This window comes from Crocuta crocuta, unplaced genomic scaffold (assembly GCF_008692635.1).
Source record: "Crocuta crocuta isolate KB4526 unplaced genomic scaffold, BGI_CrCroc_1.0 scaffold698, whole genome shotgun sequence".
Classification (NCBI taxonomy): domain Eukaryota; kingdom Metazoa; phylum Chordata; class Mammalia; order Carnivora; family Hyaenidae; genus Crocuta; species Crocuta crocuta.
Window position 1 is genome coordinate 2,250,307 of NW_027530855.1, and position 15,165 is coordinate 2,265,471.

Here is a 15,165-nt window from a genome sequence, read left to right on the forward strand (position 1 = left end):
TTCAAACTCCAGTACCACTATCATTTCATATGCCTGCACTGTTTATGTGGCTTACAACTCCAACAGCTAGGTACATTTCCACCATCCGAGAATCTTATCTCCAAACCACTTTCCTGGGCACACACTGGAAGTTATCATTTCTTGACAAGTCCCACCTCTCAAATATTATGCTTCCAGAAATCACTCTCTGGCTGTCACTTCCCATCATTATTCACCCTTTCATTTCTTTACTCTGAGTACATCCACTGTTTAACTGCATCACTATTTTGAATTCTTTGTCCTTTCATTTTAGAGTCGGTATTGCTTCTACCAACCTACAACAGAGCTCTTCTTCTTTTCCTCTCAGTAGCTAACCTACACTTTTATCTCTTTCCCAAGTCTCTGTAATACTTCCTCCATCGTTTCTCTCAGCAATGGCTATGCCTATCCTTTACTGAGAGATCCTAGTGTTACATACAAATTCTTTTATGCACATAGTATGGTTATGTTTATCTTGGCACCCTTTCTTTCCCTTCCTTTCTCTGACGAGTAGAAATTTTTTTCCATACAAGACTGCTCCACTTTGAGTAAGTTGGTTTCTTTCCCCTTATAAAGGAGAACAAGTGTCTTTCCCTCTTCTTCTACTCTATTGTTTTTAATTTCTCCTTCTACTGAATCCTGTCCATTCCCACTGTGGGAATATTAGTTTAGACCTACATTATTGTATTGTCTGTAGACTCTACCCTCTCTTTTCCCCTCCTGCCCCCCACACACATTTCCTTTATGTTCTCCTACACTGCAATAAGACTGATCTTACTTTCAACAAAGTATGAACACAATGCTCCCACAATTTATATATACCAAGCCAAACAGGCTAGAAATGCAACAGTCTGTAACCATTTACCCAATGAGTCCAAGAGAAAACAAGTAAATCTTTCCAGTGGCTTTTAGCTTTAAAAAGTTACATAGAGATGGATAAGGGATAAGTTACAAAAGAACCCTGATTTAAAACCTGGGTCTACATTTTAGTTGTCACTAGGGACACAGACACCATTCTCCTTACATAGTCAATATTAATTGTATCCCAATCAACAGTTCAGCCATGTTATTCACACCCATGCTTCCTTATTCCTGCATCACTCTCTACTTCCCCTGGACCCTTCTTGGTAACTATGGACCCTGAGCCCTGGACTTTTTTTTTTCACATCAAATAAAGTCGCTTTGGCTCCTATGCCTGGAGAGATGGCTGCCACTTTCCAAACTAGCATACTCCCCTTTTTTGTTCTGGATTGTTCTCCTCTTCATCTATCATCCGGTATAAGCCAAGGCACAGGATTCCAAACTTATCTAATGAACCACAGAACACTTGCCCAAATGTCTTTCTTGGCTGGAGAGAAAAGAGAAAAACGTGTGTCTGTTGGTACTTTAATTAAGCAATAACAAGCACTTACTGGAAAGCTATCTTTCCTCATAGTAAAAGCTTGGAAGACCCAAAAGCCATTTCCTAATATCTTTTATGGTGGCAGTGTCAAGTAGGAAATTAGGTTTATGATTAGTTTTGAGCATCTAATCCCAGTGATTGTTTTTATCACCATGGCCTCCTGTGGGTGTGGTGGACCGTGTTGTTATGTTAGTTTTTATCACTACGTCTGTTTTGTTAACCATTAAGAAGTAACAATGAGTAACAGGCTGGGAAATTCAGTTTTCAAGCTAGATCATGGGTTGGGATGTAAAGTGACCTCGAGAGTGATCTTCTTATCCTACTTTACAAACAGCATACGGTCCCAAGCATTCCTCTTGACGCTGTTCTCAGCTATAGCCAACAAGGGCACCATGATACAACATGGTCAAAGTAGCAGCAAATGGATTTAGTAAAGTCACTTGAGAACAGTTCGTTTCGTTATGTGATTCTTTAGGGTAAAGAACAAAGGACAAGATATAAGTGGAGAAAGGAAGGACTGGGGTGTTGGCCAGTCCACTGTCACCTCTGATGGTAACAGGAAGTTGCTGGCAGCAGTTGTCCTGGGCTGATTATCACTCATAGGTCAATCTTGGGTGAGGAAACCAAGACCACAGAAATGCCAAGACCATGTGCTACAGGAACTGGGCAATGTTGTTTGCACCTGGAATTCAGGTGTACAGAGCATGGGCTTTCCCTTTTCGGTAGTATCTATTAAGACATATCAAGTACAGGATCTGGAAGAAACTGCTCCTTGTGAAGGGGTTTCTACTGATGTCCTCTGAAGAAATGAAAAATATTTCCTTACAAATCCCTGCCCCTGACAACTGGTGGAGAGCTAAATGTAATGTCAATCAAAGCTAAACCAATAGGTGCTGATAAGTAGATTACTCATTCCCAGGCTAGCCTCCAATCTGATTAACAAATACCTGGATGCCCCACTGGAAACTTCCTTAATTATCTTTTTCCCCTTGCCATAATCTACTGCTCACTAGCTCAGTGGGCTAAAGAAATTCAGGCATTTTCCACTACATAGCCCAATCAGAGTCTTAGACCAAACCACAGAATCCTTCTGCCTGATTTCAGCTGGCATGGTCGGATTTCCTTGTCAGCTCAGGTACAGGAAGAGTGGGCAGACCCTGGGTCAGACTGCCTCGAAGGGAACCCTACTTTTCCAGTGGGACATAATGGGATCTCAGGTAAGTCCTTGTTTCTCTGGGTCTCCGCTTTTTGATCTCTTCAATGCAGTTAATAATAATTCCTACCATGTAAATCCTTGGACAGATTTAACAACAACCAAAGCAATGCAGACAGGCACAGAGAAAATGCTCAGCAAATATTAACTATTAGAGTTATACCCTTGCTAAGGTACAAAGTTATTAGACCTCTCAGATGCTTCCTGCAGATTTTACTATTTTATCTGGAAGATGGGGATAATCACAACTTATATACCTCCTGGAAAATTGTTGTAAAAAATAAATATAACACATGAGAATGCACTGTAAATGACAGAATATGAATATAAGGTTGTATTATTTTTTGTTATTATTTTTATACCATAGGCTATCTAGGAACAGAAATTGCCTGAGTCATTTTCAGAAACCCAGGATGGTAAGGAAGTGGGGGCCTTTATTAAGGTAGGAGTAGACTCACTTCAATGTCTGACAAAATGGTTTGGTTTAAGGACAGAAGCCCCAGCTTACACCGCGTTCTTCCAGACACAACCGAAGTGGAGCTTTGGGGCAGTCCACAGAAACTCTTATCCAAAAATTGTTCCAGCTGAGAACTTAACCCTCCTGTCACCAGCATCTGAAGTAATTCCAGGACATGATAATTGTAGAAAGCCTGGAAAGCAAGGACAAGCCACGTGTAAAGTCAGAAGAGCCAGTGCAGAAACTGTGGACGTGGATAGTCTTGGAGATTTAGGGGGGGTACCACTGTTGGAAATGGACTCAATGATGCAAAACAGCATCTCTTGTTATCATTATTTTTTATTTTTTATTTTTGAGAGAGAGAAAGACAAAGCATGAGCAGGGGAGGGGAGAGAGAGGGAGACACAGAATCTGATGCAGGCTCCAGGCTCTGGCCTGTCGGCACAGAGCCCAACACTAGGCTTGAACTCACGAACCATGAGACCACGACCTGAGCTGAAGTCGGATGCTTCACCGACTGAGCCACCCAGGTGCCCCTCTCATTATCATTATTAAAATCACTAAAAACTGGCAGTTTAGGTAGGGCACTGGGTTAGGCAAAGTGCAGAGTGACCCAGTTCTTACCCCCTCAGGGCTTACACTGTAGAGGAAGAAGAAAATGGGTAATGATACTGACACCAAGGATGTCTTCCAAAAATAGTCAGAGGAGTACGTCAGGCCACAGCCAGCCTAATAATCATCAACATACATTTAAAACTAGGTATTTGATGAGACTTCTATAGATTTCTCCCTCGGGACTACTGACGTGATTACTGTCATCTATAATTGAATCTTCTGGATGTGAATCTACTTATATTCCTTTTCATTGTGACCCACTTGAGGACAGGTATGGCCTTGGGCCTTATTAATGTTTAGATCTCCCACATTTCTTGTGTGGAGCTACAACATAAATTGAAAGTGTTGAATAAATGGATGGAATTTTGGAATCTCTGGCATCAAAATAAAACCAAAGGACATGTGGGACAAGTGCTTGTTTTGAAACTACTTGGAGTCTGAATAACCCTAGCTATTTTATTATTTTTCATTTGTTTTTAAGTTTACTTTATTTTGTGTGTGAGAGAGCGAGCACGAGCACACATGGGGTAGGGACAGAGAGAGAGGGAGAGAGACTGCCAATGAGAGATGCAGGGCTCGAACTCACAAATTGTGAGATCATGACCTGAGTGGAAACTAAGAGTCAGACACTTAACTGACTGAGCCACCCAGGGCTCCCCTGACCCTAGCTACTTTCTCAAACTGCTTTTCCAAAGGATCCCTACCATATTCAGTGCAAACTGGGAATTGGCATACATGTAAATAGCACTGTAATACATTGCCCATTAGATTTTCTCAAATCTGAATACATAGTGTTTTAAATGTTCTACCTTTTGTTTTATATAAATTAGACTTTTATTCCAGTAGACACGAGAATTCATACATTTACATATTACCTATAGAAAATTAGTAATTTTTTAATTAAAAATAATGGGGCACCTGGTAGCTCAGTTGGTCTAGTGTCCGACTCTTGATTTTGGCTCAGGTCATGATCTCACATGCTTGGGATTCTCTCTCTCTGACCCTCCTGAACTCCTCCCCCCCCAACAAATAAGTAAATAAAAATTTTAAATTAGTAGGAATGACCTCAATTGTTATCTGTCTTCAAAATTTTGCCATTCATTTTCTCTACTCTCAAATTCAAGGCCTCCTCTCCTATAGACTGAATTATGATAGGAGCCTGTTTACTAGTCTTCCTGTCTTGTTTTTCTTCTCACTTGGAATCCATTTTCAAAATGCTTCCACAGAGATTCTCTCAAACACAAATCAAATCAAGCCATCCACCTCCTAGAACCTTCAGTGTTATAACCCTTGCTGTAAAACCAAGCTCATCTCCTCTGTTAATGGTGCCCTCCAGTGCTCAATTAGTTTATCTGTTGCTGAAGCTACATATTTACTCTTTAATGCCTTTGCTTTGGAACATCTGATAGCTCATCAACTTGGCCAACCTGATGGGAGACTCTTCATCAGAATGAAGTTCTCCTTTCTTTGTGATCCCACAGCCACTGACTTTTGCTTCATTTCATCCTTCTGTATTTTATAGTTGGTCGTTTTTCTGAAACGCACTTGACTTTGAATCTTGGACTGATATATCCTAGCTGAATATCTTTGGCCAATTCGTGTGTTCTTTCTCAGAAACCAGTTTCACAGCCTTTAAGGTTGACATGATAACACCACCTTAGAGTATTGTTTGTGGGATGAATCAGGATCTACCGCACACATTCCTAAATTCTGTTCTCTTCAACATTGGTTCTCATGAATCTGGATCACCTAGAAGGATATTTGTAAGTGAAAGTTTTTGGGATCCAAGACCTGCTCAATCTGAATTTATGGACAGGATTGCGAATCAGAAATTTAAAGGTCACCTCCAGTGGTTCTGCCACTGGTTGGTGATCAGATCTCACTCTGGGCAATACTTCCTTAAATGATATGCTCTCTCTGAGGACCAACTTTGTCTACTTAACATTCATGTTCTCAGGGGTTCATTGAACAAAGCAGGTGTTCAAAGCTATAATATTGACTGCAAGCTATAGGAATTAAGAGAGAATAAAAGGAAAATATGTTTTAAAATAGTTTTCAAATTAAAGGATGACTTCAAATGTCCTAACGGAAGGGATCCCTTCTCTTCATATTTCTTCTTTGCTTCCACGTAGAAGGGAGTTTACCGAATTGGCTCCCTGAAATCCAGAGGTGAATGGGGTATGTAAATCCAGGCTGAGGCACAATCCGTTTAAGGAAAAGTGGCCATAGTGTGTGGTGATCAAACATAATGCTGTTAGAATTAATTCTCCACTTATGAAAGCAAAGGTGTAAATTCTCGGGTTATTCTGGTGTCACAGGCTCTGGGGAAACATGTACTTTACATATTTTTAACAGAGAGAAGCTTAGCTTTTGAATATATCATTTCTTCAGTTTTGACATCAAAAGGATTGCAATTCTACATTGGGGAAAATAAAGGGATTTACATGTCATCCTTATTCTGAGACTTCATCTAGTAGTCTTATTATTCGGGGTTCTCTGATATTGGCCTCTTTCTTTTTCCCTCCCTCCCCTTCTCCCTCCCTTCCTCTTTTCTTTTTTTCTTTCTCAAGAAAATATGAATGTTGAAATGTGCTTCACATATTTTAAACTTGGAGAGTGTTTCTGATATATAATCAGATATACTAGAATTTGGACTTCCAGTGTTAGAAAATGTTTCAGCCCAGAGTGGTTTCACTTTTAGCTACAATGAAGCTTGAGGTCTCTCTCCTAACCTACAATATTTCTTAATAACATACATAGTAACATCCTAGTTACTTTCTGCTTTTTATTCTGAAAATCTATCTCAAAAGGCCTTAAGACCAAACATTCTTATCAAATTTCTAATTAAAAATGAGACTATGTGGTAGGAAAACTGCAAGTAACTAGCTGAGTGACCTTCAGGGAGTCACGTACCTTCTGTGAGCTGAAATTTTCTTACAAGTAGGGAAATTGCTCCCTACGTTCATGTCCACTTCTGAAGTTCGACTGTTATAAAGCCATACAGGAGTCCTGCTTATGGATCTGAATGTCTCTCCATATTTTTTTAAAGGTTATTTATTTATTTTGAGAGAGAGAGAAGGAGAGAGAGAGAGAGAATGAGAGCGTGCACTTGCAGGGGCAATGGGTAGACAGAGAGAGAGAGAGAGAGAGAGCACACAAAAGCATGCACATGCAGGGACGAGGAGCAGAGAGAGAGGGAAAAAGACAATCGCAAGCAGGCTTCCACACTCAGTGCAAAGCCTTATGTGGGGTTTGAACTCACGAACTGTGAGATCATGACAGGAGCCGAAACCAAAAGTCGGATGCTCAACTGACTGAGTTGCCCTGACCCCATATATTTCTTTTTCATAGCATTGAGCTGAAAGAGTATTAAAAGTGAATATGAATTATGTTTCATAGGTATGTTTTCCCAACTAGGGCAGTTTACAGTAGTATACCAGAGGCTATTTGAAGCCCTAGTGTCAGCTGTACTCTGATTTGGAGGGAAACACTATTATTTTATGTTGAAAAAAACCACCAGTGTATCAGGGGATAGAATGAAAAATTACGTGAAAACCCAAACAAAACTTCAGTATAAGCAGTGACGACTTCACAGCACAGCACAGGCTTTGTTTCATCCTCAGGACTCACACATTCATTCCTCTGCATTTATTAAGGGGGAATGGAGGAAAAGGTGGAGAAGTTGGAGTCCAGACTGGTGATCTAATCTTGTTTCAGATACGGGTACAGCGTTAGCCTGCCTTTTTCCGAAGGGGACTCTGTTCTGAATGCATCTGTTTCCCCCTTTGCCCTTCTGTTTAGTATGGGCATCAGGAGAACAAAGTCTGACTTATAACTTCTGACCCTGTAGTAGCAGGAAACAGATCTCTTGGTGCCCTGAGTTGGGCAGCAGGTCAGAACTGCCTGGAAGGTGTTTCTTGGGAAGGGGTGTGTCCCTCACACAGGACTCATGACCGGAAACTGGATACTGTCTCAGAAGAGCAGACAGGATTCTGCTCTTTTCATTTTATGCCTCTCTCTATAGGTCACATATTCAAACTTCTAGGAGTGGCCTTCCAGATCTTCTTAACAGCAGAAATCCTCCTTTGAATCAAATGTGAGGCAGAAGCCTCACACACAGCGCAGATGAAAGCTGAGTTGTTCTGACTTGGGGGAGGGTACAGGCAGAGTGGGGGTGCCATGCTGGGGTGGGGGTACCCTGGGGAATCCTCCTTGCTTGTCTGCTCAGCAGCTCCTGAGCACGCTGGGAGGCAGATTCCTTGCAGCAAAACTTGAAAGCCAATGCACAGGAAAGGTACTCAGAATCACAGAGATTTCTGGAAGGACACGACTCTGACAGTGAGGTCTGACTCTGGAATCATGAAAGTGGGGATTGAAAACCAATGTGTCAGCTGTAAGTGCTGTGACTTTGGCACTTTATGTATCCCTTTAAGCCTCACATTCCTCATATGTAAAACGAGGCTCATAACTGTATTCTCCTAATTGGCTTGAAAGAAGAATTAAACATGGTATTACAGGTAATGCACTTAGCAAAGACCTTGACCCAAAGTAAGTGCTTCAGAGATGGTATTATTATTCCTATCACAGTTATTGCTCTGATTACTAATACTACCCCCACAACAGAACTTGTTGGAAGAAGCTGCCTCGACGTCTGTGTTGGGAAAGGGCCACAGCATGATCTGCAGGCAGAGAAGCTGACCCTTTGTGGCGTCTGCCATGGGAATGTGTTACGGGGAGTGACCAGCACGGACGGAGCTCACAACTGCCATCCTAACTAGAAGGGGAGACCAAGATCTTTGCCTTTTTCCCCCACCTCTGAGTAAAAAGATGCTCTGGTATGAATGGAGAATAAAGCAGAGTGCTGACGAACATTTCCAAGGCCACTGCTCTCATTTCTATAAGACCAAGGGTCGGGTCAGGAGGCCAGCCAACATCAAACAGTACTCAGAAGATGGGAGACAGCAGAACTGGAGGCCCAGATCTGACCTGTGGGCTCTTTCTTTCTATGTGGCTGGACAACAGGAAGTCACCCCCACCCTTAGAAAGCCAGGTGGACCCAGTAACACCAGACGTAAGGGCAAACGAAACATGAGTGGGCAGTGTTACCTGATTATTTTCAAAGGTCTATCAGCTCATCGTGGCCAGAGATTTGGGGCTCGAGCTCTAAATAGTATTAGTGTGTTCATTTTGTTGTGTCATACATCATTAAGGATTCAAGACCTGGGGCAGAAGGTCACTAGGTAGATACGCAGAGGGTCAAACCCAAGCCAGCCCCTTTGACATAAAGGCTTGCCCTGAAGCTCCACTGCTATGCTCACCCCATGTTCTGTTGACTGAGTGCTAGCCTTAAACTAGGCATTTACCAAGAGTTCTTACAAAGTGATGGTCAGTGTGGCCTGTGATCTCATGGGACTCTCCCCTGCATCAGACCACAGTGTGTGGCTTTTTCTCTCTCCCATAGACTTCACTGTAGGGCTTCAGAAAAGACTCCTTAGTTCTTACATCACTTATTTCCCATTCCAGGAGGACGAGCTTGTCCTTTCCCACTGAGAAGCCCAATGGTGCAGTATCTAAGGCAGCCTGGGAGGAGGCAGTATTCCCCAGTGAGGTCACAGGCCCCCTGCTGAGTGGTAATCAGCCCCGCTGCTGGCTCCCATGACCAAGTTTGTGTTTCCTATGCTGGCTTACGTTATGTGTTCATTTGTTTTTATTTCTAGTCTCTCAGCCCTTCTCTGCCCATCCTGTTCTTCCCACTAGTTCTAAACAGGGTCTGTGACTTTGTTCCTGCTTCTGTGGGCTGGGGGAGTTTAATTAAGGCTCCAGTTTAATTGAAGGCACAAAGCTGCCATCTAGGGATCTCTGAAGAGACCTGGGACCTTAACCCCATTGAAAATGCATTCTACAGATGGTCCAGTTCATCTAAAGTCACCTCCTGCCTGACACTGCAGTCATTAATTACCAGTAAGGGAACTGACATATCAATGACAGACAGTGATAAAACCCTTTCTCTGACAGAGCCACCTTCCCAGCAAAGTAACCTGACTGGGCTCCTGGCTCAGTCAAGGCTGAATGCTGTCTAACCCTTTGGGAAATTCATAGTCTACCAACTTGTTTAATGTTAAACTATCACTGACATAGTTTTATCTCTCTGAAGCTTGATGGGATTTATGACCCCCCTACCCACAAGGCTCAGGGAAGCAGAGCCCAAGGCAATGTAATCCCCTCTGGACCAATGGCCCTCCTGCCAAGAAGGCAGTGCATACGGTCCAGCCACACTCCCCTAAGAGGTGCAATCTGTGCCTCTGAGGCACCTGTACAACTCAGGAACGATGCTCTTTCCACACGGAATCACAGAAGGCTGCGAGTCTATCAAGCTGGCTTTTGAACCCTGTGCATCCATATACAGATACTCTGCAGCCCTTCTCTTGGAAAAGCTGGGGAGGAGTCCAGGAGGGAAGAAGGCTGCCTTTGGAAGAGTTCTGGCAGCCATTCACAAATGGTGACGCACAGATTTTGTGTGTTAATCCAATTCCCTGAACACAACAAGAGCACTTCCACCTCCCTGCCTTTTCCCTTCTTCCCTCTGTCTGGAGTGTTTCTTCTCCAAAGATCAGAATGACATGAACTCTCTTCTTTTCCAGGACTGGCCTCACATGCCACCATTTCACTGCTGCCTTCCTTCTCTGGCTGCACTACTGAAACTTTCACCTCCTTTCCTAACCCCTACATTTCTTATCTCACACTGCCTTAGCCCTCATATCTGACATGCCACATATGTCCCTTATTTATCATGTTTATGTTTTTTTGTTTTTTTAAGCTTTATTTATTTATTTTGAGAAAGCACAAGTGGGGAAGGAACAGAGAGAGTCAGGAGGAGAGAGAGAGTCCCAAGCAGGCTCTGCACTGTCAGCACAGAGCTCAATGTGAGGCTCAAACTCACAAACTGTGAGATCATGAGCTGAGCCGAAACCGAGAGTTGGATGCTTAAGTGACTGAGCCACCCAGGCACCCCTATCATGTTTATGTTAATCTCCTTCCCAACAGATTTGTCTGTTTCATCACTGCTGTACTCCTGGCACCTAGAACAGTGTGCCCTGTGTAGAGTTGGTTTTCTTCCAGTGCATTTAATTCTACTTATGGAAATACCGGAATGGAGGCAAGGGACTTGCTCAGAGGCTAGAGTGTTGAGAGCTGAAGATCAACCATATAGTCAAAAATGCACCACAGGGGGCACCTGGGTGGCTCAGTCCATTGAATGTCCAACCCTTGATATCTGTTCAGGTCCTGATCTCACCATTTGTGGGTTCGAGCCCCACGTTGGGCTCTGAGCTGGAAGCACGGAGCCTGCTTGGGATTCTCCCTCCCTCCCTCTCTCTCTCTCTCTCTTCCTGTCCCTCTCTCACTGTCTCTTTCTCAAAAATAAATAAATAAACATTAAAACAAAACAAAGCACCCCAGGATAGGGGAGACATGGAGGGAGGGTCAACATAGCTCTGAACAAAACTCATATCTCCAAAGGCCAAAGCTTTTTTTTCTTAGTCCTCCTGTCCCTTTATGGCTGAGTCCTGCATAAGCTGTTGAAGATATTTTAGAGAGAGGAGAAAGAAGTATGTCATGGGTTCTGACACCAGAGCTTGATCTGCTAAGATGAACATGAAACTCAAAGGTTGGTACCTTCCTCTTTAGGCACTTATTCCTCCTGGTCACAAGTGCTCTCGTTCTAAGGGCCAGAACACATTTGGAATCTTGAAAATGTCAACATTTGGCTCCCTTTGCTAGGTAGTTGTGAAAAAAGATGAAATAATGTATGTGAACAAGCTTTTGGGGGAAAATCCAAGAGAACTTGGGATTGTGAGGAATTCTCACCATTTCCCTAAGCCCTAGCCATCCTTTCTACCCTCTGCAAGAGGCTTGGTCCTGTGGGTTCAGCTCAGCTGCACTTACCGTGGCCAGGAGGGAATCCAAGAAGCTGCCAGAAAAGACACTTCCTGTGGCAAAGGATGTGCTGAGATGCAGGCTTGTTCCCGAGAAGGATTCATCTAGTCCACTCAGCTGTTCAATATAGTGGATATTGGAAGGATTTTCTGTGGGGCAAAGAAGGGAAAAAGAAAGGCAGACAGACAAGCTTAAGAATATGAGACTTCCATACAAGGCAGGCCAAGGGGTGACCACTGATCAAAGAATTTGATGTCCACTCTAGGGCCAATGTGGGATTTACCCTTACTTCAGTATACACGTATTTATATATATATATATAATTTGTTTTCTTTCCAAGTATCTTCCTCCCCTAAAGATGTATATCCATCTTAGGTACCTTCATCATCCTTTCACCACAGACCCAGTTCCTCCAAACAAGTCTCCAATGTCACCTTCATATAATTTATCTTTCAAACCAGGACACTTTTGGAAATACAAAGGGGCACTCTCAGTAACTGCACTGGGACAACAGGCATCAATAGGAACATATGATCACCACAATTATAGACATTTTTCATAACATTACATCATAGATACCTTGGTATTCACTTGAGATTTTAGAGTTATCTGGGTCCAGGATAAGCTAAAGCAGTAACATTCAAAATTAATGTGCATATGAATCACCTGGGGATCTTGTTACAACACAGATTATGATTCACTGGGTCTGGGGGTCAGAATGCGATTCTAGGTGTCCAACAAGCTTCCAGCTGTTGATGCTGCTGATTCATGGACTATACCTTGAGTAACAGGGCTTAGAGAATCCTCCTAATTGGGGCCCCTGTGGCAGTGGCCAAATTATCTATTAGCATGTCTATCCATGCTCAAGCTGCAACTCAGATCCCTGCAAGAAGCCTCTGAAGAAGATGCAACTGGTCACTGTTGGGAGTACAAACAGGAGCACTGATTACTGTTGTTTCAAAAATGTTTGAAGACCAAATAGATTTGGAGGATAGAGGTGCTATCTCCCACCAGAGCAAAGGGAATCAAACCTACTGCCCATTATAAAAGATTCTGGTTCCTGAAGCCCAGGGTTTCTCTCCTACAGAGCAATCCATGGTTGGCAGAGGTATTATTTGGCCCTTGTCATGTTACGCTGTGGGAAAGAGGCCTTGGGCAAGCAGCACAAAATTGATGGTACTCTGGCTATTGACACTGCTTGGGAGTATTAAACTGTTCTTTATCTCTGTCCCAGGGGTCTTGTGTCTTCTGCCTGTACTCATGAAACTGTGGCAGGATAACTTATAGGTTTCAAGTAGCATGAGGTCCTACATCCTTCACAGTTCTTGATAGTCAGATTACAGATCAAACCAAACCTACTGGGCATACAACACAGAATACATTCCTAACTAAGATGGAATTATTTGTTAATTCTTTAAATTATCCCTTGGTCTTATAAAAGATGGGCAGTGTCTCCCTAATATCTACCCACCTTTCTTATGCATATACACTTTTTCCTCCTTGCATTCCAGCCCTTGACACATACACATATTCCAAGAGCCCTTGTCCAAATCTTGCTGGGTCATCTTAAAATACTGGCCTCCACCCTCTTAGCCATTCTCCTGAATGCCACTATTCACTCTGTACCAAAGTGCTGGCAGTCAGGCCTGCAGCTCTCATGTCATTTTGACCCTTTCTGGCCAGTCAAAGAACAAAAAACTGAAGGAGCTGACAGGTGATTTGTTAGACTAATTTGCCAAGGGCTGCTTGATGCCAGAAAAACTTTAGTTGAACAAAGCTGTAAGTCCCTGGAGAGTGACCAGATGTACTTTGGGGCCAGTGAGAAGCTTGCTGGTCCCCTCCTAACCACTCCACCTTACATCATAGTCTTTTAATCAGTGTCTTTAGTGTATCTACACCTTTAGACAAAGATGGTTCAAAAAGGTAGAAAAATAAAATATAAACAAAAACTGCAGCTGAAAGCTTCAGGTTCTAAACTGTGTTAAAGACACCATGCCCCTCTTTCATATCTTCCTCTTTTCTCATCATTTATTGCTGGTATATAAATCCCAGTGTGTCCCCTGTTGTCTCACAAACATATCCCCAAATGCACAGATATATCTTTGCTGCCTTCCCTACTGTTCTTCTTACCCCCAGAACTCCTCACACCGAGGAAAGTCTCATATATGTCCATTTCCCATAGGGTGTTGGTGAGAGATAACAGCTTATTCTGGTATTTCTGAATGAAGCATTTTCATTTTAGAAGAACATCACTCAGAACCCAGATTCAGATACCCAAGGGAGATACCTGGGACACAAAATTTAAGAAACCCAGGAGGGGCACATCCTTAAGATCTGTACCCCAAGTGCCTCATTTGTATGACCCTGGTACCCCAGCCCCCTATCACTGTAGGAAAGGAAGATGCCTGGTTTACAGTCCCAAGGTGGATAGTTAAGTGAGTATTGGGAGAACCTTCCTAGGAGTCTTCAAACCCGTCGCTCCTCCCACAAAAGGGAGGAGTCTTGTTCCTTCAAACAAGACTGAGCCCATGGCTGGTCTCCCTATCCTGGTAAATGAACAAGAGGAGAAGGCAGATGCTATTCCTACACCCTGACACCCAGATATAACAGGCTCTGCCTGATGATGTCACCAGCCGTGTAAAAGCCCAATGTAAGGTCTAGTCAAATACTTAATGTATCTCTGAGCCCCATTCTGATTCTTCGATCCTTTTATTGTGGACTCTTAGATCACAAAGATTTCTCCCTTGAATTTTGTCCTTGAAACACAACTTACTCAGTTCAGTGAGGATGGGGATTCTTCGGTATTTTGGTTTCTCAGGAAATTCGTCAAAACACCCTAAAGTCCCTTTTGTGGACACACAGACAACAAAGAAGAAAAGAGATTGATCAATGTAAATAAAGCAGTTTATAAAACTTGGCAAGAATGTAAATGCATGCCATGTAACTTGATGCTTTATCTTAACAAAGTTACTCTCATGCCCAAATCCTTTGTTTTTTCTCTATATTTAGGGAAAGAAAATTGAGGCCTCCTCAGCATCTCCTTTTGAGAAATGGTATGTGTTTTACTTTTTTTTTNCCACCCAGGCACCCCAGAGAAATGGTATGTGTTTTAAATGGCATTTCAAATGAACTACAAAAATGGTGAAGTTCTCCCAGTAGTTGCTTAGTGATGACATATGTAAAATATGAGTATTCTATGTGGATTGGTAGTGCTGGGTAATGGCTCAGGCAGGCTGTACCTCAAACCACATCCATTTGCTTGCAGAACTTTTAGGAAACCATGAATAAACAGTGATGCTGCCCCAGCAGTGCTTCTGAAGATACTACCACTGGTTTCAGGCTCCTAGTGCTCTTGGCTTCTATGAGATGCTCTCTGGGTTCCCTGGGCACCCATGAGGCACTGCTCACATCTTTTTTCTTCTTTAGCTGAACTGGTTGCCTCCCATTTCTGGTTGGCCTGCCTCAATCCTAAATGCCTTGGGACTTCCTTAAAGATGGCCAGGATGTCACCTGGGGACTCTGAGC

General features: G+C 42.9%; 1 protein-coding gene across 1 annotated transcript in view; it reads right to left on the bottom strand.

Annotated features, from left to right (window-relative positions):
- Positions 1–1,083: 1,083 nt before the first annotated feature.
- Positions 1,084–15,165, bottom strand: part of KCNU1 (potassium calcium-activated channel subfamily U member 1) — a 133,641-nt gene continuing 119,559 nt past the window's right edge. Inside the window, exons 23-26 of the mRNA XM_077769553.1 lie at positions 14,414–14,485; positions 11,650–11,789; positions 3,092–3,283; positions 1,084–1,366 (exon numbers count right to left, since the gene is read on the bottom strand). Coding sequence (XP_077625679.1) covers positions 1,241–1,366; positions 3,092–3,283; positions 11,650–11,789; positions 14,414–14,485 — 530 coding nt within the window. The 3' untranslated portion in view covers positions 1,084–1,240. The remainder of the gene's footprint in view (positions 1,367–3,091; positions 3,284–11,649; positions 11,790–14,413; positions 14,486–15,165) is intronic.